Genomic DNA, 21,978 nt, shown 5'->3' on the forward strand with positions numbered 1-21,978 from the left:
CTGTGCTGCAGTGTGGCCTGGTGATAACTGTGTTTCTTTCTTCATAGGTATTGCATCTTGTGAATATGTGGCATTAAATCAGACACAGCAGAATGTGAGCTGGACCCCCTCCTCCTCCTCCTCCCTCGGCCACACTATGCCACTTCTTGCAGTCTAGCCAGGTCGGATGCTAGAATACGGAAACAAGTCATATGAAATGGCATATGTGATCAGACAAACCAAAAATAAATGAATCACATTTGAGTAATAAGTCGGGTTTGCAGTGCTTGCAGCTGATTGCACATGGAAATCAGCTGTGCAGGTGAGACTGGAAGCAAAGGGCAGGAAAGGAGCAACAGTGAACCCTAGCGGCTGGGATGAGACACGACAAGGATATGTTCGGGCAAAGTCAGTAAACAGAAGAATTATGCAATTAGACTTAGAGTTGTCAAGCTTATATGCTCAGTAACATCCTAGACTATTTTGAGTTTGAACAGCATAAAGAAAGTGTAGAGATAAAGTACATAACATAATTGTGTTTGTACTGTTACTTTTATATCATAATAATAACAAAATACCACATGGGGGCTTTCTTCAGTGTTTGGCAATGGCTGTGTGTGTGTGTATGTGTGTGTGTGTGTGTGTGTGCGTGTGTGTGTGTGTGTGTGTGTGTGTGTGTGTGTGTGTGTGTGTGTGTGTGTGTGTGCATTATTTAGTCTCATAGGCTCTGCACACAGATGTTATGGTGTGATTAACTCACAATAGTTTCTTTAATCCGAATCTGGTGATTAAGTGAACATAAACTCATCTGAAGTCAGTTAAAGCAGCTCAGTTGAAGCCAACAGGATCATAACTAAGAGATGAATAATTTATTTTTCATTAACTTGAGCCTCACTTACACATTTAAAGCCAGTAGCCAATCAACAAACCATTTTTCTAAAACATTGTTATTACAAACCACTTCTCATTACCAAATTTGTTTTAGTCACATGGAATATTAACAAAGACCTGATATAAGAAAAACAACTGACTGCAAATTACAGTTTTTTACAATTACTTTGACATTAAAAGTGGCACAATCACTGAAACCGTTAACTCATGTACCACATTGTTACACAGATTACAAGCACATTCTCTGCTTCACACTGTACACAACAGTTTTAAAATACACATTTTGCAGACTGTTATGTTACTCTACACTGGACACAGCATATAAAACTAAAAGCTCTTGGAAAGCACTGCCATCCTACATGCGTTTGCCATAATTGCCTAAACCTAGTATTTATTGCCCATGTTGTCACCTTCTTTGACACCCTACACACCGTGTACTCACCCCAGGAACACACACACACACACACACACACACACACACACAAACAGTGCAAGTGTGACATTTTAGAGTCTTTAATCATCAGATCCTCATTGAAATGCAAAGAGAAGAGTAGATCCTGGGTAGTGAACTCAACTGACTAAGCCATTAAACTGCAGGGTAATTAATATACCTGTTCCCAGTTGGCCCATTCTGTAATATGTTTCTGTGTATATATATATTCTGTATATACTATAGTGTTCATTTTGATTTATCGCACTACTTTTCCTTGGTGCGGTTTTCTTTGGAATACAATGGGATGAAAAACAAAAAAGCAGGTTCTGGCACATCTTCACTTCTGGCGAGGAGTGTAGAGGAGAGGAGTAATGCTGGGAGAGAAGACTCCAGCCACACTTGAAGTCTTGAGAACACCTTTATTGGAAGAAAAACAACGAGTTTCGGCTCAAGCCCTTCCTCAGAGTCATCAAAACTGAGTAGGGTGGCCAGAAATATCCATTTTCCAGGGACAAGCCACCGAAATACTGGGACTGTCCCCAAACACGCCTGGTCCCTGGAAATGTCCCCAATGGCACATTTTGCAACTAAAATCTATGACTATTACCGGAACAACCTGCACACACGTTGTCATCATTGTGAGAAGGTCTGTTGAGTTTGTGTAGCAGCGATGCCACCCTCATACACCCCAGGACAAGAGCAAAGCAGTGACCACACACACATTAAAAACACATTTAATAAAATCAGATATTTCAATGCTATAACAACAGTGAAACTCTAAATGTTTCTGGGTTTCATTTCATAAACCTGCCCACTATTTTGAAAAATATGTTAATGACTGTAATGTGAGATGTAACATAGGATCCCACAAACACTCATCTGATATAATGAGTGTGAGAACTAATCCTGGAAGGAAATCAATTTTGTCACTGATGATCTTAAAGATGAGAAGAGATGAACACTATCCTTGTCAATAGCAGCCCAAACCTTAACAGAGTGTCAGCTTTGTCAAATGTCGTCACGCTCCAGCAGCCATTAAACATCCCGTCTCTTGCTGACAGCAGCATGGTTGTGCACTGTTATCCAGCTGCCTTATTATTTTGAATAAATCCCCTCTGTGTCAAGCACCGTGCCTGGATTTTAAAACCTAATTTAATTCCAGCGTGATGTAGTCCTGGAGCGGCCTGTGTGTTTATTATGTAACATTACAAAGCATGAGACTGTGATGAACTGCCTTCTGTGTCAAAAGAAAGAAACAGAGAAGCCTGCAGAGTAAATATGTAAATGCTACGTTTCCTCAGAACACTTGACACCACCAGCAACATGAAATGTTATTTTAAAATGATTACCTATTAAATTACAAGTGTCAAACTTTCCCATGGAAAACATTCATTTGGAATTATTGACTCAAATCATTCAATATGTCACATCACTTTGATCAAACCTCCTGGCAATACACATTTGTATTCATGATCCACAGCTGCTCTTGCTCCCCTTTAATTGGATCTAAAGTTAGTAATCTTGTAAAATGAACATAAAAGTGGAAATAAGACTGCTTCTCCTAAAGAGAAACAGAGATTAGAGGATCAGCGTGTACAGCTTTCAAGCAGCCTGCAGTCACATACTGAGCAGACAAAAGTTGTGAGAAAGACAATTTATCTGCTTACCGCTTTGAATAAACTGCACTGTGTATAATCAGGCAATATGAGGCAATAATACAACTGTTGAAACTGTTTATTTACATATAACCTTTAACAGCCATTCAGCCAAACTCCTGCCAACAAATACAGTCACATAGAAACATTTGGAACCTTTTTTAGTCATTGCCACAACCGATTGATATATGTATTGAAATTTAACCTAACAAGTTAATTACAAGACATATTTTGAATACATAAACACATAAAGATACATGTGTAAAAAAGACCCGAAAGAATGTTAAACTGAATTGTGGATGAATGATGAAGATGAACATGTACGCATAATGGCTGTAACTAAAATTCATTGTTATACCTCTAGTTCCTCCAAAGCGAGTTAAACCAGTGTGCGCGTGGGTGTGTGACAGAAATGAAAACTGCCCTGAACACCAGAGACTGTTTCGGTTGAGTATATGTCAGATCTGGATGCATTAGTGTTTATCAGATACCCACATCAACATAACAGCCCCAATCATTCACAACTCTGTCCCTCTCCTGCTTTCCATTATCATTAACTCTATCATCTCTGGTTGTGTCCCTGCTGCTTGTCACCAGATAAGATACGTCATTTGGTCAGATCATAAGAAATTCCACAATGTTATCACACCTAATTTGAAAATGTACTTGCACCTACTCTAACATATCACACACACAAACACATGAATTTAAGGAGGGGGTGCAGGGCAGCCATGATTAGGCGTCGCTGGAGCAGTTGGGGTTCGGTGCCTTGCTCTCGGAAGTTGCCAGTCCAACTTCTTCCACTCGAACGGGGTCCCAGCTGAGTATCCTGAGGACTGAACTACCGCCGCGCCAAAACAGTTGATGGCCAGTACGGGGATCGAACCCGCGACCTTGGCGTTATTAGCACCACGCTCTAACCAACTGAGCTAACCGGCCATATCCCGTCCCGCTAATTACTCCGTACTCAAATCAAACGAGCTTTCATTCAATCATAAACAACTGGACAATTTACCTCCTCTGCTAGTTGTCTTCTAATCCATGAACTGGATGGTAAACAGATTGCTACAGCTGAACAGTAAGAACACAGAGGTCCTTCTTCAATGCACAGAGTGTGATTGTGAACCCACTCTCGATATTCACCTAAGTGTCTTTCAAAAAATATGGGTGTCCACCTGCCACCTGCCAGCCTCAAACTCTGCTCCAAAGAAACTAAATCTGGCTCCGTTGATCATGGTGCTGTACTGGCTTTACTGAACATTGCCTTACCAACATTTGTTTGTAGAAATCACAGGGTAGTGTGTTTTGTGAGGGTCTAAACAGCCCTTTGAGTCATTGTATGCGATATACAGAAACTCGACTAGATGGGAGCATTAAAGCACAGGTTGACCTCTTAATCCTAAATTAATCATGAAATTATCTTCAGTTACATGATGAACTCCTCCTGCTCTAGACTTTGTCATAAACTAAGTCTGACTTTACCTTTCGTCGATATACAGGCAACAAATTTAAAAGGCGCTACAGCCTCAGATTTATCCTCAACTATTTGTCAGAAGTGGAATTAATGGGATAGAAATCTAAAGCAATTCCTAAACGATTTACAATGTGCAATAACACAATTTTCAGTACAAATAGTTCAACAGGACTTCTATTGGCCTGTACTGTCTCAACTCTGAGGTTTCCAGAAACTATGGCTTTACATTACGCTAAAACATTACACCATTTAGAAAGAACGTTCTTTAATGAGTCAGATGCTTATACACACACACAGAAACAAGTGAAGATGCTGGGGATTGAACTAAAACCCTCAAACAGTTACATACTAACAGCTAAAAGCTAAAGAAACATGAATATTTATTTGTAAATGTAAATAACAGAACAATCATGCATCTTGGAAGAAAGAGTCAAGTTCCTCCGTCATCTCTGCTACATCCTGGGAGGGGTTGGTCGTCGCCGCCGCCGCCGCTGCTGCAGGAGCTGCTGCCGGTGCTTTGCTGACAGAATTGTCCTGCGCCCTCTGTGGAGTTTCCATCTCTCGCTTTATCTCCTTGCCTCCGCTCAAGACTTTCTGGCTTTCTATGAAGTACTGGTTTGGATGATTGAGCGAGAAGCCCGACTCTTCAATCTGTTCATAGGAAACAAACAAACAGAGGGGGGGGGGGGGAAGAAGACACGTCAAATAAATAAAATGTTGGATTATGGGGACTATAAATCTACTTATTACAACTCAAACGTGATTATTGATTATTGATGAAGGCAGGGGCGGCCGGCATCACAACTGGTCAATAATTCTTGTCGGCTTGTCGGAAATGTAGGGAGTGAATCTGTGGTTGACTCGGGCTGTAATTTGCTTGGAGGGCTGCCGTTTTGTTTGAGGGAGTCTGTTTTACAGTGACCCCTTACATGTTGTGGATGTTTTGTAGATTCAGCATATACAGTATATAAATACAGATTCAACAGCTCATAGACTCGACTGTCATAAGATGATTATGTAACTGTATGATCAACAAAACTGCCAAAGAAGTTCTAAATGGACAGAGTTTGGTCCTAAAGAGCCAAATTGAAGTCAGCAAGAGTGAGACGCACTATTTTGTGTTGTTGTTGTGTGTGTGTGTCTGTGTGTGCGTGTGCGTGTGCGTGTGCGTGCGTGCGTGCGTGCGTGCTTGCTTGCTTCAGATTGACGTATTCGCATGTAATGTGACCCAATAAAGTTTCTTCTTCTTCCCCTCCTCGACTGCAGCATAGCGTGCAGTCAAAAAAATTCCAATCTTCTAGATCCTCTATTTTCAGTGCAATTAACTGGGAATGTGTACAGCTTCGAAGAGTAAAATGACAATGACTTATCAGCAGGATACACAGCTACTATCACTATTAAATGGGTAAGTGATGATCACCCAATTAAGGTTAATAACACATTACTCTCACCGCGGCATGTGGTTAATGCAGTGTGTGATTGGGAATCTTTACTAACATCTCATGACCTGTGTGGGCAACTGTGTGTGACACTGTGGGCCAGATTATTAAGGGTTTTAAGGGGGACTTTTAAGACAGTAAGAGACAAATACTGTATGTCCATATTTACTCAGTAGTGAGTAGTAAACACCTCGCTAAAATGGAAGCGGAATCATTCCTCTACATGAAAAACAGACAGATTGGATGTGACGGAAAATGGTGTTGAGCTATAACAGACTAGTGGACAGAATGTTTCAGAATTCGAGAATAAACCAAGTCAAAGCTATAAGCCTATAACTAAAGATGGATGCGGTGTCGTTCAAGGTCCCTCTTGAGCCTTTAAGTCATTTCTTGACTGGCAGAGATAACCCCAATTACTCCCGGCTGCAAATTAAAGAGGCACTTACATTGTGTGTCAACTCAAAGTACTTCTGACACGCCAGCTGATAGTGCATTCCTTTCACCAGCTCCAAGATCTGAAAAGAAAAGAGACAAAAGCTTGAAACGGGCGAACTTCTACAGCCCAGAGAGAAAATATGACATGAAGGAGTGACCAATAACACTGCTTAGCCACAAGCTGTTCTCAAATTTACTGCTTAATAATCTAGGATATGAAGGTGTTATAGCTTACATAGTGACAGTCCGTACAGTTTCTCCAGAAAATGTGTGTGACAATGTGTTGGTGTTTCAGTGGATTTAAGGTAGTATGAAGGCAGAAAGAGAAAAAGGACGTCAGAACATCCTTTAATTGGTTCTCACTATTCAGCAAAGTCCCAGAACTCTGAATGCAAATTCAACAAATCACAGCCTTTTCTGTGATGCTGCATAATTTCTAATTTTACTGAATAATTTCCATTTTACCTGATGGATTTCACAAGAAAGGGGCGCACACAGAAGTGCGATTCCTGAGGATTGACTTCCTGTTTTATAAGATGATTATCATGCAGTAATGTTAAGACCCAGCTGGCTCTTGTAAACATTGCCTTTTCCAAGAGTTACATTTGTTTTTCTAAACGTGTTAACATTAATGTGAGATGATCAAATATTGTAATGCCAAGTGACAAAAGAAAGTTTAAGGTTGCTAAGGTTTCTATGCATATTGTTTGTGTTTTGTATGTCATTGTTGTGTTTAATGGGGGGAGAAAACAACACTAAATTTGTTGCAAATCAGGATTCAGTCATTTTAATTGCAAAAGAAAATAATAAATTGTGAACTCCTGGGCATTATGCATCATAAATGCAATATAGACTCAAATAAGGGGATAAACAAGTGCCCCCTGTATAATAAACTGTAATGTAATACACTCTTAAAAATGAAGAAATAGACATGATTCGTAATGAAGCAGGGAGTCAAAGACCCAAAGGAAGAACAAACACACAAAGTCCTTCAGAATCAAAAGGTTGCAGCAATTATGTTAAACCTAGTGTATGTGTTCAAATTATTTTTTACAGTTGAGGGGAAAATTAGACTGGCTCAACACGTGAAGACAGCAAGACTGTGAAAACCAGATGACAAAGGCCTGCAGCAGCAGCAACAGCAGCAGCTTCCCCACTGGTGGAGATGTTAAGATGTTAATCTTTGCATTTCAAGTATTTCTGTCAGTGTGGGCAAAACTTGCCCTGGGGAAAAATCCGCAAAAGCTCATCTCAGGGACAAAAATAAATCAAAGGTCCTTGGCAGACTGAAAGCTTTGTATGAACCTGTTACCATTTGGAGCCTTTATTAATCACTCCATCACTGGAGGTGCCTATGTTTCCCTCTGCACGCTTAATAAGGGAGCCGCTATGAGGGGAATGAGTTGTTTGTTTCTGCTTGTGTGTATTACTTATTTTGAGTCATCTGGAGTCCAAAGCTCGCCTGTGCACATATGCATTTGTGGGAGAACCTTTGTAGTTTGAACTGGCAGAAAATTACAGTAACTTTTATGCAAACTTGGTGTTTTACAGTCTGGGGTCCATATGGGAGAGAAGTTAATCCATAACGTACAACCTCCTAGCAGTAGAATGAATGAATGAATTACCAGTTTATAAGTTATTCTTTTACTATCTAATGCATGCTCTGTCTTTGTTAAGTTTACAAGTTAATCAGGTCATTTACACTGTGTTTTAACATGCTTTCTTAATATCCAGATACTGTGTTCACCTTCATGTTCACTTCCACTTAAGGAGATAATTAGATGATAAAGCCGTCGGACCATGTGACCGCTTTTGTTGCTGGCCCTAATGGACTCCGTTGTAAAGCGGTGTCTAATGGTGTCAGCAGTATAACCGGGGATTCAAATGGTAAAAAGGTCATCAATTGTGTCTTCCACTTTATATAGCAACCAGATATGATGAAAAAAATATCTATTGCAGAGAATAAAAAGCGATGTTTGCCAATTCTGGAATATCTTTGTTCCACAGTTGACAGGAGTGATGAAGATCAGTTAAGATCACGATAGGACCCACCTGACTGATCCCGCTCGGAGACACCTTGTAGACTTGAAGCTTTTGCTTCAGCAGCTCTGGGTCACTGTGTCTGAATGGACAGCCTGCAAAACAAAATGAGAATTAGAAGATAAATGAGCCATAATTGACCTAAAAGGGTTGATCATGACGAGTAGCTCATCTCATTAGTAATAACTGTACTTGTAACAGATGTCAACTCACCATGATGGTCACCTTGACTGGGCGGGTTTGACAAAATCACCTTCATACAACTGAAGGGGGTGTAATCTGCTCGCTTGCCTTCTTTCCCAAACATGTGGCGTATGCCGTAGGCGTACGCTTTGTCAAACTACAGCGCGAGGGAGAGAGAGAGAGAGAGAGGGACAGGAGGCATTAGTGAGGATGAGAGAACGAGGGGGACAAGGTTACGGTGAAAACAGACATCGTTGTACATCATGTCACTTTTGACACAGTGTTTTCCTCTATGAAATATAGAGCTATTAGAGAGAACCTGCTGCACAGGTACCGCCACACTCCAGATAGCTTTGACTGAATTATGGCCCCACTTCCCTTTCCAATGCTTTTGTCCGTTGTCCCAATAAGTGATTTATGGAGTGATTAAATATGTTTCACGTATTTAAAAGAAATAAGACATTATTTACAGTATATTTGTTGTACCAATTGTCATGTATTTGGGAGTGATGGCTGTGAGGGAAGTGCCCAAACATACACAGGCCGGGTCGGTCTCATGTTGTTTGTGCCGGTGTGTGTTTGTGTCCATGTGCCATAAGAAAATGAAGGATTGTCGTTTAGCTTCAGTGGTTTAAAGTCCTGTTACGATGGATCCCATTATAGTTCTGGGAAGATTTCTTTTTAACTAAGAAAGTCAACGATCATCAACCCCATTTGTATGAAATTCACTGAAAACATGAGATGAATTACAGCTTCTCCATTCCTACAAATAAAGCCATAAAATAAGAACAGTGCGCTTCAAATGTGGCAGAACACAAGGACTTTGACCACAATCTGAATCTTGAACACATCAAAGTTGGAATAATACCCTTGAACCTGATAGAAGAGTAAAACTGCAATGACAATCTAAATACCCATAAAAGCTTCTCAGTACAATAAATCAAATATTAATTACATAGAGCTTCTGAGGATAAGAAAGGACATATCAAGCTTTAAGAGCTTCCAACTCCACATCATAATCACCATTGGAACTCCACTAGCACTTATGTACTGTAAACGTAATGTGCTACTGTATTTCACTTGCATAACATCTTGGTTTTGTTCAATGTTACATTTTTCAGTATAAAAACAGAATCGTATAAGCAGAGCAACTACTTTTACTCATTGTTCTTCTTAAAATGTTACAAAATAAAACAGAAAAAAAGTATTAAACCATTTGTTTGTATGCCTGCTCCATCTGTGTTTGAGTGGTTCGGATCTCAGGGGTGAATTTGAGTTCAGGCAGACAGAGAGAAGGAATCGAACAGCACCACCGTCTCTTATACGTGCGAGTATCTGTGTGCTCGCATAAGAGGGACAGAGACGGACATGCACTTAAATTGTGGAAGGAGTCAGCAGGATAGTTACTAAAAATCCCATAATCTCATCTTGATCTCTGCTGCTGACTCCAGTAAAGAAAAATCCCCTCTCCCTCCTCTTCCTGTATAAAAAATGATCTCCAAAATACAATTGTATATGCAATGTCATGTAAAATTTTTGCTTCAGTAAAAACAAATAGCAAAAAAAAGAAGAAGAATCCCTTTATATTTGTTTTTACACAAAAAAACACTGTCGAAATTTTCTGTAGCCTAACACTAATCTTAATATATAATATAAATGAAGAATGTATATCAAAGTTACAGTGCCATGGAAAATGATCTACTTCATCTTCAAACTAAATTGAATAAGTCAAGCACCAACTGGCCCTGTGTGACAAACTAAATAAAATAGCACCTTTTAAATGAGGTGTAGTAGGCTGAAAGGTGTCAACAAGCAGCATACCACGCATCCATTAGAGGAAACTAACATGCACCTCTTTCCAGATGGACCAGATATAAATGAACATTTGGTTTGTCAATGTACAGGTGCGTCTCAATAAATAAGAATCTGGTCGTCTTCCCCATGATTGTGTTTAGGAAACCTCAGCAGGTGATTTGAGTTAACGAGCTGATTAGAGTGTGACAATGCCAGGCTACAATATTAAACTTTTTCACAATATTCTAATTTTCTGAGATACTGAATTTTGGGTTTTCATGAGCTGTAATCTATAATCATCAAAATTAAAACAAATAAAGGCTTGAAATATTTCATTTTGTGTGTAATGAATCTTATATATACAAGAGTTTCACGATATTCTAATCTATTGAGCTGCACCTGTATATATTAATGCAAGACTGGATATCACAAAGGCACAGCGGGGGGTTCTCTCTTACCCTGAGAAGCTCTACATAATTAATATTTGATTTAGTGTAGTAGTACTTAAACACTTTACGAGTATTTTAATTGTCACTGCAGTTTAACACGACTATCCAGTCTCCCTGTGCTTCTACGTTAAAGAATCTGTGGCTCCGCCGCATTGGGAAACCCTTTGTGTAATCTTAGACGTACCCTGATACAACGGACATTAAATTTGAGGGGATTCAGCAAATCCGAGTTTAAGAGAGTCTAAGTACAAATGATGTAGTATAGTTGAAGAGCCGCAACCCTTCTAATACCTTTTAGTCTCTGTAGCCTCAAACCTATTAGCCGTTTCAACCTGCACTAGATACCCATTTCCAGACGAATGAGAATGCACAGAAGGCACAATGTCAGTCTGATGTACTAAAAAAAAGATTGGAGCTGCAGAGAGTACAGAAACAATGATAGAGTCACAATAGCGCTCGGTAACACAGCTACGATTACTAAATACTTGCATGGTCATTAAAACAAAAAAGACTTTTTAGGTATCGCAAAGTATACGCACCAGTATATGTACATTTATAACCACTAAACACTGTTGGTTCATCTGTGTGTGTACATATTAAAATAATATTTCTATAAAGCGCCATAAAACCCAACCACATAACAAATCCTTTATATGGTTTCCTAAAGCAAGTGAGAGGCCAGGAGTCAATAAAATCATAATGAAATACCATAATAATAGTTTATAATAGCAAGTTTAGGTGCACTTAAATACTGCAGTAAATCAGGATTGTTAATCATTGTGTTAATGGTTCATGTGATTGAAAGTGGCATGTAAACTTCTAGAAGGAAGACACTTCTACATGCATTTCCTCAAAGGACAATTCTACAATTACGCACAAACGACATGTACTGTTCCTATCTACAATACTCTGAAATATTGAGTGACACAAATGAAGACGGACAAACCTCATCTAATGAATCGGTTTGTAGCACTGGGAGAAAGAAACGGTCCCAAATTAATTAACGTCAGTAAACACAAGCGGTTCAAAAGCAGGCCTGCCCACCCCCAAAGGCTCCAGCACACACCAGCACATGGCACAAACATCACTCCTCCTAACGAACTGGGTAACTTCGCCGGAAAGAAAAATAGATACATCAAGTCGATTTCATCAATTTTCTATCTCCCTCCAGTCTAATATTACAGTGGCTCTCCCTCCAGGCCTCCCTTTCAGCATCACTGCCTCCCATCTTTTTCCTCTGTGCCTGTCGCATACTAATGAGGAGGCTTTGTGCAGCCCCGACGCAAAGTGCAGTCCCTGACACAACACATACATCAATGTGAGAGCTGTGATCTTGTCAGCGACCATTCTGCGCCTCGGCCCCCGTGGAACAAGAGCCGGACTCTGTGCACGGCCGCTCGCATTAACTCTGGAAGGTTATACAGTGCGAAACGCAGTAGGAATGTGGTGTCAAATAGTCAGCCGGCTGTACTTTCTTTGAAGCTCTTAATCAAGGCCAATAACACATACTGAGATACTGCTATATTACTTTGTAAATGAGCCTCAGCGGGAGTCAAAGGCAAAGATGATTATTCAGCCAGCGCAAAAGATAATGGAATTTCTGTGAAATGCTAAAATCTTTTGTTCTACATATATATTGCCAAGTATAAAGGAGCCACTTCTGATTTTTGAACTTTTGTACAAATGAGTTCTGTCCACGTACACTTATAATGTTTACAATATGAAAACAGCAAGACTCAGATAAAGGCAGTAGGGTAGAATGCATTTCCCCCTTCTATTGTGTCAGACTGAAGAGTTTAGAAACTTGACAATTCTGTCAAAACCCAACTTTGAACCCGAATGTTCAGAAGCTGTCGGAAGATACACACAAAATGTTTAACAAGTACATTTAAGCACGAAGGCTTTCATCAGTACCTTGTCTGCATCCACCTTGCCCCTTATGAACTCTGACCTCCAGAACTGCAGAGCCTGGTCCAGAGAGAGGCCGATACCTTTGAGGAAGAGGCCGTATTGCATGCGGCCACCGTGGCGGAGGTGGTGGTTCTCTCTCAAGGACTGGTGGAGCTGCCTCATGCATAGAGGGAAGGACTTTCCTGAAAGCTGGGGGGAAGAAACAACAGTTAATTGCACAAGATGGCTTAGGAAAAATGAATATAAATATGCTTTAAAATCCGTGGGTTAGAAGGGAAAGATTTAAGGGGAACCACTTGCGAAGGGGGAAACTGCAAAAGTAGCTTACAGTGTCCATAGCTCTGAGCCACCAAGATAACTATCCAATTTCTATCCAGGTCATCACAGAGACAAAGTGAGAAGGTCAAGGTAAAAAAGACCACGGTGTGACATTTAGAGAGAAGACTGTCATTTCAACTCACTGAATCGATCTGTTCCAGAGAGATTTTCCCAACATTCTTCTGGATGCTATAATCCTGCCCCACATAGGCGTGACTGAAAGGAGAAAGAAAAACAACAACACATCAGGTTGTGACAAATAAGACTGGAAATTTTACCATCACATTCGTCAAGTTAAGTCAATACCTTCATTAGACTCTGCCCCAAAATCTGACATTGTAGAGTAATGAAACGTAAAGTCAAATAGCTAGTTGCCGACAGTGACGATCGCGATTACTTTGTCGAGCTGCGAGTGGTTTATCTTTGGAAAGGAACTTATGTTTCGCTTTAGAGATGTTCTCCAATGAGTTCTCAAAGTAGTGTACGTCAACTGTGACATCATCCATGATTCCATTCGTGCCTCCCATTACTATAACTTGGTAATGCCAATGAAAATTAAAACTGCTAATTGTGTAGAAATGAAATTAAAGCACGCTATGCAAATACCGGCCACTATAGTAGTATATAAGATAAGAAGATATAAGATAATAAGATCTACATACTTGGCTAATAAATGCTTCCGATTCTATTATATAAAGCATTGCTTATTTAGACAGGGTGGAATACAAACTGCGACCAAAATGTAAAACAATACAAATGAGTTCCCTCAGATAAACCCAGAGTAAACCAGATTAAAAATCTGTTGGTAGGATCTTGGTGGTTTTAATTGTCCTAATTACTTCAGGAATGCATTAAGTTCCGTCATTGTAGAGATTAAGATGGCCAGCAACTTAGATCCTATTGTGGATTTGATTAAAATGTGCCGTTTCTGTGAAAACAAAATATAATTAACAAGCTGGCATTGCACCTAAAACACCGCAGGGCTGAAAATCCATCAAATAACAGTGAATACCATGTTTTACTAATAAAGGACTCAAAGAGATGCAATACCCAAGGCACAAAGTCTGCAAGTTTATTAGGCAGATTCAGACGTTATTGATCACATTTCACTCTTAATGATATAGTGCCACCATTGGGTTAACTGATGCTTCTTTTTGCATAAGAGGCGAGTGTAAATGTTCTGTAAATGTACTTCAAATCATGAGATAAACGTGTCTATTGTTACATTCCGAGCCACACAGATTCAGGTTTGGTCTCGCTGTGTTGCACTGGCGATGTTAATAGATGTTGTTGGCCTCTGGGCAATGTTCAAAGAGTTACAATAAAGACGGCGTCACATTTAATTATGTAAAACACAGACACAAGAAGTAAATGCCTCTAATAATGTGACTAACCTGAGGTGGTTAAGGAGCGGATGGAGTCGTTCATCAGAATGCACCGCTGGTAGAGAGCGGGCGGTCAACTGCAAAGGAAACGAGAAACAAGGATAAGTACAGAGAAATAAAACAGGCTACGTCACATGATTAAACATTATTACAGCTTCCAAACACTCCAGGGAGTTAGGATAGGCAGTCTACAATCAGCATGTGCCAGGGAAATCTTTATTTAAAACCACCTTCACATAAATTCAAGGTATATTAATGTAGTTAATAAAGTCACAAACGGAGTAGGCCTGGAATAAAAAGGATTTTCTCAACTAAATCTTTCATTTTGGTACATAGAAAAGACCTGAAGTGTTGTATATTAAGGGTTTTCCAGATCATTTGATTGCCTGACTTTATAGTCCACACCTGAATTTAAGAGTTTGGAGTGTCTTCATTCAGGCCCAAATAATAATAGAGAGATTTTCTTTCTGTTAGTGTGTCAAATTCGGTTAGTTGACTTTCGATCACTGGAATGACCTTCGTCTTCCTACCCGGAGGAAGCCACCTTGGCTGCTGTTGCCAAGAGATAATATTGATAATTGGCTTCCATTTCGTTTATTTGAGGCGCTTGCATTGTGGTTTCCCCCTCCTCATTTATCAGTGCATTGTCTCTAACAGATTTACTGCCAAGATCACAATTGTCTGATTGTTCTTTCTCAGCAGGGAAACCTCACTGGTGTGGTTGATCCCAGCGACTCGTACAGGCCTTAACTTAAACCGTCTCTCTACTAATTCTATAGTATGACTACAAATTCCTATGCACCCACAGTCTATGGCTGGAAAAAGCACGTAGCTCATTATCTTTAAATAGCCCCACCTTCCATGCATTGCACTCAGTTACTAAGGCGATAATATGGGCTGTGAACGCTTGCCAATAACATTTAGTGCCACTACAATCAAAGTAGCTTTCCACTTAGCAAACAGAGGAGGCCACAGTCTCACACTTTTCAACGTAGTCCAATACAAAACACAGAAACACTTTTGTGACCCCAGCGTAAAAGATTAAGTATTAGACTACAGCAAAAGTTCTCACATCTAAGTTTTAAGTCTGGTTCAATTGAACTGAGGGCCGATTAATCTCTTGGTATGGCGGTAAGCATAGTCATAATCATTGTACATTCTTAAGATGCACTAAATCTCGTTTTTGGATTCAGAATATCACATAAAACTGCTTCACTTCCACTTCAAGCATGTGTAACTCAGAGGACATATACAAACCAGGTTACTAGATAGTGTTGATAGTGTTACTCTGATAAGAAGTTAATGTAGTCGGTCAGCATTTTCTTTTTAAGCATCGCGGGATTTGAGAAGAGACCAGCTTGTACTGGAGAACAAAACACTTACTGTTCCTTCAAAGCTGAGCTGAAGTTATTAGTGGCTTATTAACAGCCAGACATGTTTACATTAGAAATATATCTGCTGTCTTGTCTGCTTGCTCTGTTTTCTCTTGATTTATCTTTTGTAATTGTAAGTATTTATTGATTGTTGTGTTCCGTGTCTGTGCACGCCTTGGATATAAATTCAGTATGAACAGAGTGTTGGCTTTCGTCTCATCTTATATCTTGCCGACTACTTTCGTTTGTCTTATTTTTCAATTTATATTGTAATTTTGGTTATTGCGCTCACTCACCACATCACTGTGAGCTTCAATGATGTCGTGATATTTCATCTTGCTTATTTTGTGCTTATATAAACATATTCAGGGTAGATTTTAATACCTGGCAAATGTCTTATTGTTGATTAATGTGCACTGTCCCTGACAAATTAAAACAAAACAAACTGTCGCCGAAGTAATGACGAAGAGAAGAGAAGGTACACTCCTTCTGTTGTTGTTGCATGTTATTTAGTTCACATAACTTTGATTAGGCCTGCACAATATGGGAAAACGATACAATCCAGTAGTTTTGCTGTGTCCTTCTGTTGTTAGATGTATTCAGGCCATATTTGTAGTTGTGTTGCTGTTCTTTATTACCACCAGGTGTAATAAAATGAGATGTATGTGTACGAGATGTGTGTGTTTAACCAATGAGTTGAAGCAATGTAGTCATGCATGTAGTTATTCCCTTCTAATCATGTTCCAATTCATCAAGTTCCAGTTTTTACAGCTCTCAAGCTAAATTAAGCTAAAAATAAAATGTCTGGTGGTCTTGGTTGCTGCTATGAAATGAAAAGATAACAGCTGGTAGCTACAACTATGAGAAAATCAATGCAAAACCATGAATCTGTAAATGTCAGGTAATGTAATGTATGGCTACGCAGTGAAGGTGTGAGTCATCAGATACACTGGTTCTATAAAAGCGATGATTATAAGCCAGGGGGCCCAATGATTGCGACACACGCCGTCTGTTCACAATACTTAACAGATTGTGGCCTCATTAGTGATTAAGTCAAATTTGGCAGACGCAATCAGTTCACTTCACTGTGACTCACTCACAGTCAAGTGAAGTGTGTGGTCACCCCTAACTAAACGAACCTGACAGCTGTGTGATTGATACATGTCAGGTTTTGGAGAATTAAATGTTATGCAGGAAAATCCGGAGATACTTCAAATGCTTAGAAATTAACAATTCATTTCCTGTTATTTGTTGCCCAAAATCATCTTTATCTTGTATAACCTGTTCTGTAGCACTGGAACTGAATGCATACAAGATGGCTCCGGCTATTGGGGCTGACTGGGAGCACAGCTTGAAGGACCAAATAAAAGTTTGCTGAGGGGTGTTTGGGAGCGGGGATTTGAGTTTGCTGCATGCTTTTGTCTGGTCAGCTGTCAGAATGAATCACCACTATGTACAGAACCTCAGCCACTTCCTCACACACACACAAGATGAAGAATGCCTCTGGTTCCACATGCCTCAGGGTGTCAATGTGCCGCATGAGTACACCAATATTTGTGCCTTCGCAGAGCCCAAAATAAAACTGTCCACAGTCTGCCCTCTGGACATCTTACATTATATTCCACTCATTACCTCTGCCAAGGACGCTATGTCTTCACCCCTGTAGCTTTGTCTGTTAACACGCACGAGTACTCGGAAATGAATGGACTTTCATTCAATTTAGTGAGCGATTGAGCATGGACGAACCCAACGTTTAGTGGTGATCCTGGACATTTTTCCCCCAAATTTTCTTAGACAGCGGCATGGCTGTTTTTGTGACATTTCACATACTTTTTGCAAAAACAAGTGGAAAGATATGGAACAAATAATCAAAAAATGAGGCCCTATGACATCATTGCAACTCCAGTCCACTTGTACTCTACCTCAGGGTCTACGTATAAAGTTCAACATCAATAGTAGGGATAACACAACCTTCCTCCCTTCTCAAAAAAATTATCTCCAAAATATCCTACACCCGTACGCACATGTCATGTACAATGTCTGCTTCAATAAAAACAAATTGCAACAGAAAAAATAAATAAATAAATACAAAAAAATAAAAAGATGAGGCGCAGCTTTATAGAGCATTAGAGTAAAACTCCATGATAGACTGAATACAGAGCTAAACATAAAATACTTGGCTTGTGAGCTGTACACACTGCCATCTGCTGACCAGTACAGGAATGAACATTGATCTTCACATTTATGACAGAACAAGGCTGGTTTTAATCATTTTTAATGTGTTGCTATTCTGTATTATTATCATAGTTATTAAATCTTATAGCTGTAAGGCTGCTCCTCTGCTTTGTTCTTTATCATGTTTGCTACTTTGATTTGATTACTTTTTGGTGATGGTTTCCAACAGCACTCGATTTTGTTGGAACATATTACACAGTATATAATGGTTATCTTCATTTTAAAAAAGGAAACTGGCACTAAAATTCATTTAAACTCTTGAGAGGAGCAGTTGTAAATTAATTTCAAGAACCTTTTGACCTCAATAACCGAAACTGATTTGATCCTGGTGTGACTGCATACGTGGGGACTAAAATATAATTCATCTTTTCAATCCGAGTAATGAGTTGTCCACACTTACTGCGAGCGCTTTAGACAGACTGGTGCGGAAGTCATTGAGAACAATGGTGACAATGTCCTGCTGAGGAATGTAGACGTAGCCTGCTTTGAGGTAAACTCTCCTCGTTCGGACCAGATCCAAGGCATCTTGAAATGGCACCTGAATAAAACATGATTTGAAGATATAATGTAGTCAAAAGATATATATGAAGATATAAATGTTACCACTCAGAGTAACGGCACAGATTTACATTGAAATTCCATTCAAAAGTGAAAGGTTTATATACTATGAATCACCCAATTTGGTGTAACTCACTTTGTAGAAGTCTTGATCCTCCACTTTGATCCCGCTGACGGTGTAACTGGATTTGACAAGTTTATCCGAAAGAGCCTTCCTTTCCTCAAGACTGGTCTGAAAAGTTATTGATGAATATGATAAGTTTCAGTGACAAGCAACAAAGGCCGAGGGGGTGTTTGTACATTAAAAGGTTATAGTCCAGGGAAACCAAATAATTTCTCAGAGAAATGTTCCATTTTCAGCCATGCTAGACTTCTGTTATGTGCAAAATTGGCTTCAAAAAACATCCCAACAAAGAAACCTACAGACTTACCGTGTCATACTGCAGATTGTGTCTGTGCAGAAATTCCAGTTTTTGTTTTGGATGTAGGTCATTGAAGCGGTAGCGGAACAGATCAACTTCCTGTTGGATGAACCAGCGCCTCAGATCCTCCCTTAAAACATCACATTGGAAATAATCCTTTTATTTAGTTACATTGGAACAACGCAGTCATTTTGCAACAAATAGTGTAGAAATGAAAGGCTTACGTCTGGCAGTAGGCGAGCCTGAGGATGAAGTGGGAGATATGGTCCTTTCTACGTTTCTCATATTCACTTGGTCCGCCCTGAGGCTTTCTATCCTCCTTGATCGGTTAAAAGAGAGTTTTGTTACTTTTGTTTTGTTACAAAAACAACTTTTTTATTGTTTTCATATATTTCATTGGTGTTAAGTTAAATGCTGCTTTTTTTGTGATTTTGCAATTAAAAACACTGATTTTGCTGGGGTGATTTCCTGAACTTTACGGCAAAAACTGCATTTTTATTGTCGATAAGTCACAACCTTTGACCTTTTTAATTTCTAGACACAAAGTCTAAATAGTAACCCTGTTGTTTAAGGAGACACCTGGAGAAGAGTGTGCAACCTTTATACCCAGCTGCTGTCCACTTCCATCTCCTGGTGTGCAATATGATACTAAAGAAACTAAAGAAAGACAAACTAAACCTTAAAGTCTGTTATTTCACTCTCCTTTTTTCTTTAACATGTTTCATATTCATTGTTTGTACATATATTAAACCAAATAAACGTTTAAAGTTAAATGAAGTGCTGTGGGGTGACTTGTGTGTAAGGAATGTGTTTGTCTTCCCCACACATGATTTTGATCGTCTTGCAAATTATGCGACAAACTGGGGAATTATGCAGCATCTCGGAAAAATGCAGCCTTTTGTTGAATTTGCATAAAACCTCAAATGTCAAAAATACTTACAGTGTCTGATCTGTAAGGGAACTGTAGGTTTTTGGACTCCTGGTCCAGTTTCTTTGTGTACTGCTCAGATGCTTTGACGAAACTCACTCCCAGATTCTCAATGGACTTCAATACTGTAATGGGAAGATGGATGTTAAAAATAAGATTTCAGATTACTGAGGAAGAAAATACTGCTTGATTAACCTGCTTGGTTCTCTGGATCGCAGCAAATTTCCTGAATCTAAATTCAATTACACTGACATGAGACAAAGCTCTTACATTTCAATCTGTCTACGGCAAATCCCTCAAATTCAACCAGTGAGATGTTTTCAAGTGGGGGCTGCCCATAGAACTGCACATTGTGTCCATAAAGCTCCGCCTGAGGATTGGAGAGGATCTTTCTCCTTCTCCCAGAAAACAGCATGGTGTCTGACAAGGAGAGAAAACAATCATGTTAAGGAAGTTTAAGGGATGTCACTCTAGTAGTAACTATGCTGACATGTTGTCAACATCTGGAAAACAAGTTATGTGAATGGGACACAGACCGGGAAAGCAGTTGTGTTTACCGAATCAAAATATCAGAAAACTAATCAGGAAAGGCAACAAATAGTTAACTCTATGGTGAGAGCACATAAAAGAAATCCTTAGAGAAAACATTCAACCATGACACTACCGTAATTACAAGTGTAACAATGGGGCCATTTTACTTAATTAATGTTATTGTGTTGCATAATATGTGAAAATTCAACAAATCATCTTTACTGTACACGTATGTCTGAGTTAACTTACACATAGCTGTAAACCTTCACTAAATCCAAGACGGATTTATAGTTACTGTGTTTGACTATAAACCCTTTAACGGACAGTAGTGACAGCTGATATTGACACATCTTTATTACAACGGGGATCATTAAGTTATCAATAGGCTGATTAAGTTTTGAATCGGACGTTTTATTGACCTACTACACATCAAAAGAATGCACAAATAAATAAATCGATTACCTTTATTGTTTCAAATGTCGTGAAATGTTGCTAACGCATAAACTACCTTCAAACGCTACTCAGAAGACACCAAATGTACGGCGCTAAATAAGAACCGCGTTGTGCTTCGAGCAAGTTGCAAAAATACAAGGATAACGATAAATTGTTGAGTTTTTGTAACGTTACCGATTAGAAAGTAGCGTAGCTTGTGCCCAGATTAATCCCGCCAAACAACAAACGCGGGTAAGAAAATGACGTATTAGATCACGTCTTCCGCCTCGAGTCTACGCTCAATAGAAGAGCGCTCGATTTGTTGTTCCGATCCAGCCGTCTAACCAGCCACTCCCCTTAATTTATCGTGGACAATATTAAACATAACCTTGCATGAGAGATTGTTACTAGGTTTATTTGTTTACCTCCATTGAAATATTTGGATCCTTAAATATATTCCAGCGCGTTGATGAAATGTTATCACTGTTGTTGATGTTTCTTCATAGTGTTCAAGGCTTCACTTTATGCATTAAATCCAACGCACCCATAACATAGGTTTGCCCCAAACCGGAAGACTAGCGACAGTTCTTCTTCTTATTTTATTCAAGGCGGTTAACATCCAAAAGAAATATGTAGTACCGCCACCTACCGACCTAGATTGCGGGTAGACCAGACACTAGTATTGTTGACATAGAAATGAACAAATATCTGATATTAGTGCAATTGGTTAATAGGTGGAATAGAATATTTCTCTTGCTTGTTAATTAGTACCACATATGAACCCACCTACAAAAAACGGAAATATATCTGTATAGCTAGTACAATTTCAACGAACATGTTGATCAACATTTGTTATAGTTGTAATTGTTGCTCTACTTCAGCATTTGAAAATCTTTTTTTATATGGTTAGCATTTTTCAGCATTTCTTCATAATTTCAGTCTTTATCATTGAACTTTCACCTTAGTTCTAAGCTATGTGTATGCATGTGTATTTGTCTTTTTTTGATGAAGGATTACACGTTTTTTCTTCCTTATTATTCTGTACAGGAGCTATGGATTGCTTCCTTTAAAAAATATATTTATTTTCTATCCTGCTTGATTTTTACAAAACTT

General features: G+C 39.2%; 1 protein-coding gene and 1 non-coding gene across 4 annotated transcripts; both read right to left on the bottom strand.

Moving 5' to 3' along the window:
- Positions 1-3,823: 3,823 nt before the first annotated feature.
- Positions 3,824-3,897, bottom strand: trnai-aau (transfer RNA isoleucine (anticodon AAU)). Its single transcript has one exon. It is a non-coding gene; the product is annotated as a tRNA-Ile (tRNA).
- An 800-nt stretch (positions 3,898-4,697) lies between these two features.
- prim2 (DNA primase subunit 2) lies at positions 4,698-21,421 on the bottom strand. 3 transcript variants are annotated; one of them, XM_076165032.1, is made up of 14 exons: positions 21,291-21,421; positions 20,173-20,322; positions 19,915-20,027; positions 19,199-19,293; positions 18,984-19,104; positions 18,689-18,784; positions 18,395-18,532; positions 14,396-14,463; positions 13,145-13,217; positions 12,687-12,872; positions 8,560-8,686; positions 8,359-8,441; positions 6,318-6,386; positions 4,698-5,083 (listed from the first exon to the last, which is right to left on the bottom strand). In XM_076165032.1, the coding sequence occupies exons 2-14, from the start codon at positions 20,315-20,317 to the stop codon at positions 4,841-4,843; spliced, it is 1,557 nt and encodes a 518-aa protein (XP_076021147.1). In that variant the 5' UTR covers positions 20,318-20,322; positions 21,291-21,421; the 3' UTR covers positions 4,698-4,840. The 3 variants fall into 3 exon arrangements, with proteins under 3 accessions (XP_076021147.1, XP_076021141.1, XP_076021156.1); XM_076165026.1 differs by lacking the exon at positions 21,291-21,421 and adding an exon at positions 21,061-21,132; XM_076165041.1 differs by lacking the exon at positions 21,291-21,421 and adding an exon at positions 20,896-21,046.
- Between the last annotated feature and the right edge of the window lie 557 nt (positions 21,422-21,978).

This window comes from Genypterus blacodes, unplaced genomic scaffold (assembly GCF_046128005.1).
Source record: "Genypterus blacodes isolate CSIRO-AG114 ecotype Tasmania unplaced genomic scaffold, CSIRO-AGI_Gbla_v1 ptg000012l_1, whole genome shotgun sequence".
Classification (NCBI taxonomy): domain Eukaryota; kingdom Metazoa; phylum Chordata; class Actinopteri; order Ophidiiformes; family Ophidiidae; genus Genypterus; species Genypterus blacodes.

Bases quoted from the DNA above. Each gene is read 5' to 3' on its own strand.
- prim2 (XM_076165032.1), bottom strand. From the start codon at position 20,317: ATGCTGTTTTCTGGGAGAAGGAGAAAGATCCTCTCCAATCCTCAGGCG. The intron at 19,105-19,198 runs GTAAGCCTTTCA...TGATGTTTTAAG, and splicing joins AGGCTCGCCTACTGCCAGAC to GGAGGATCTGAGGCGCTGGT. The intron at 8,442-8,559 runs GTGAGTTGACAT...TTTGTTTTGCAG, and splicing joins CAGTCAAGGTGACCATCATG to GCTGTCCATTCAGACACAGT.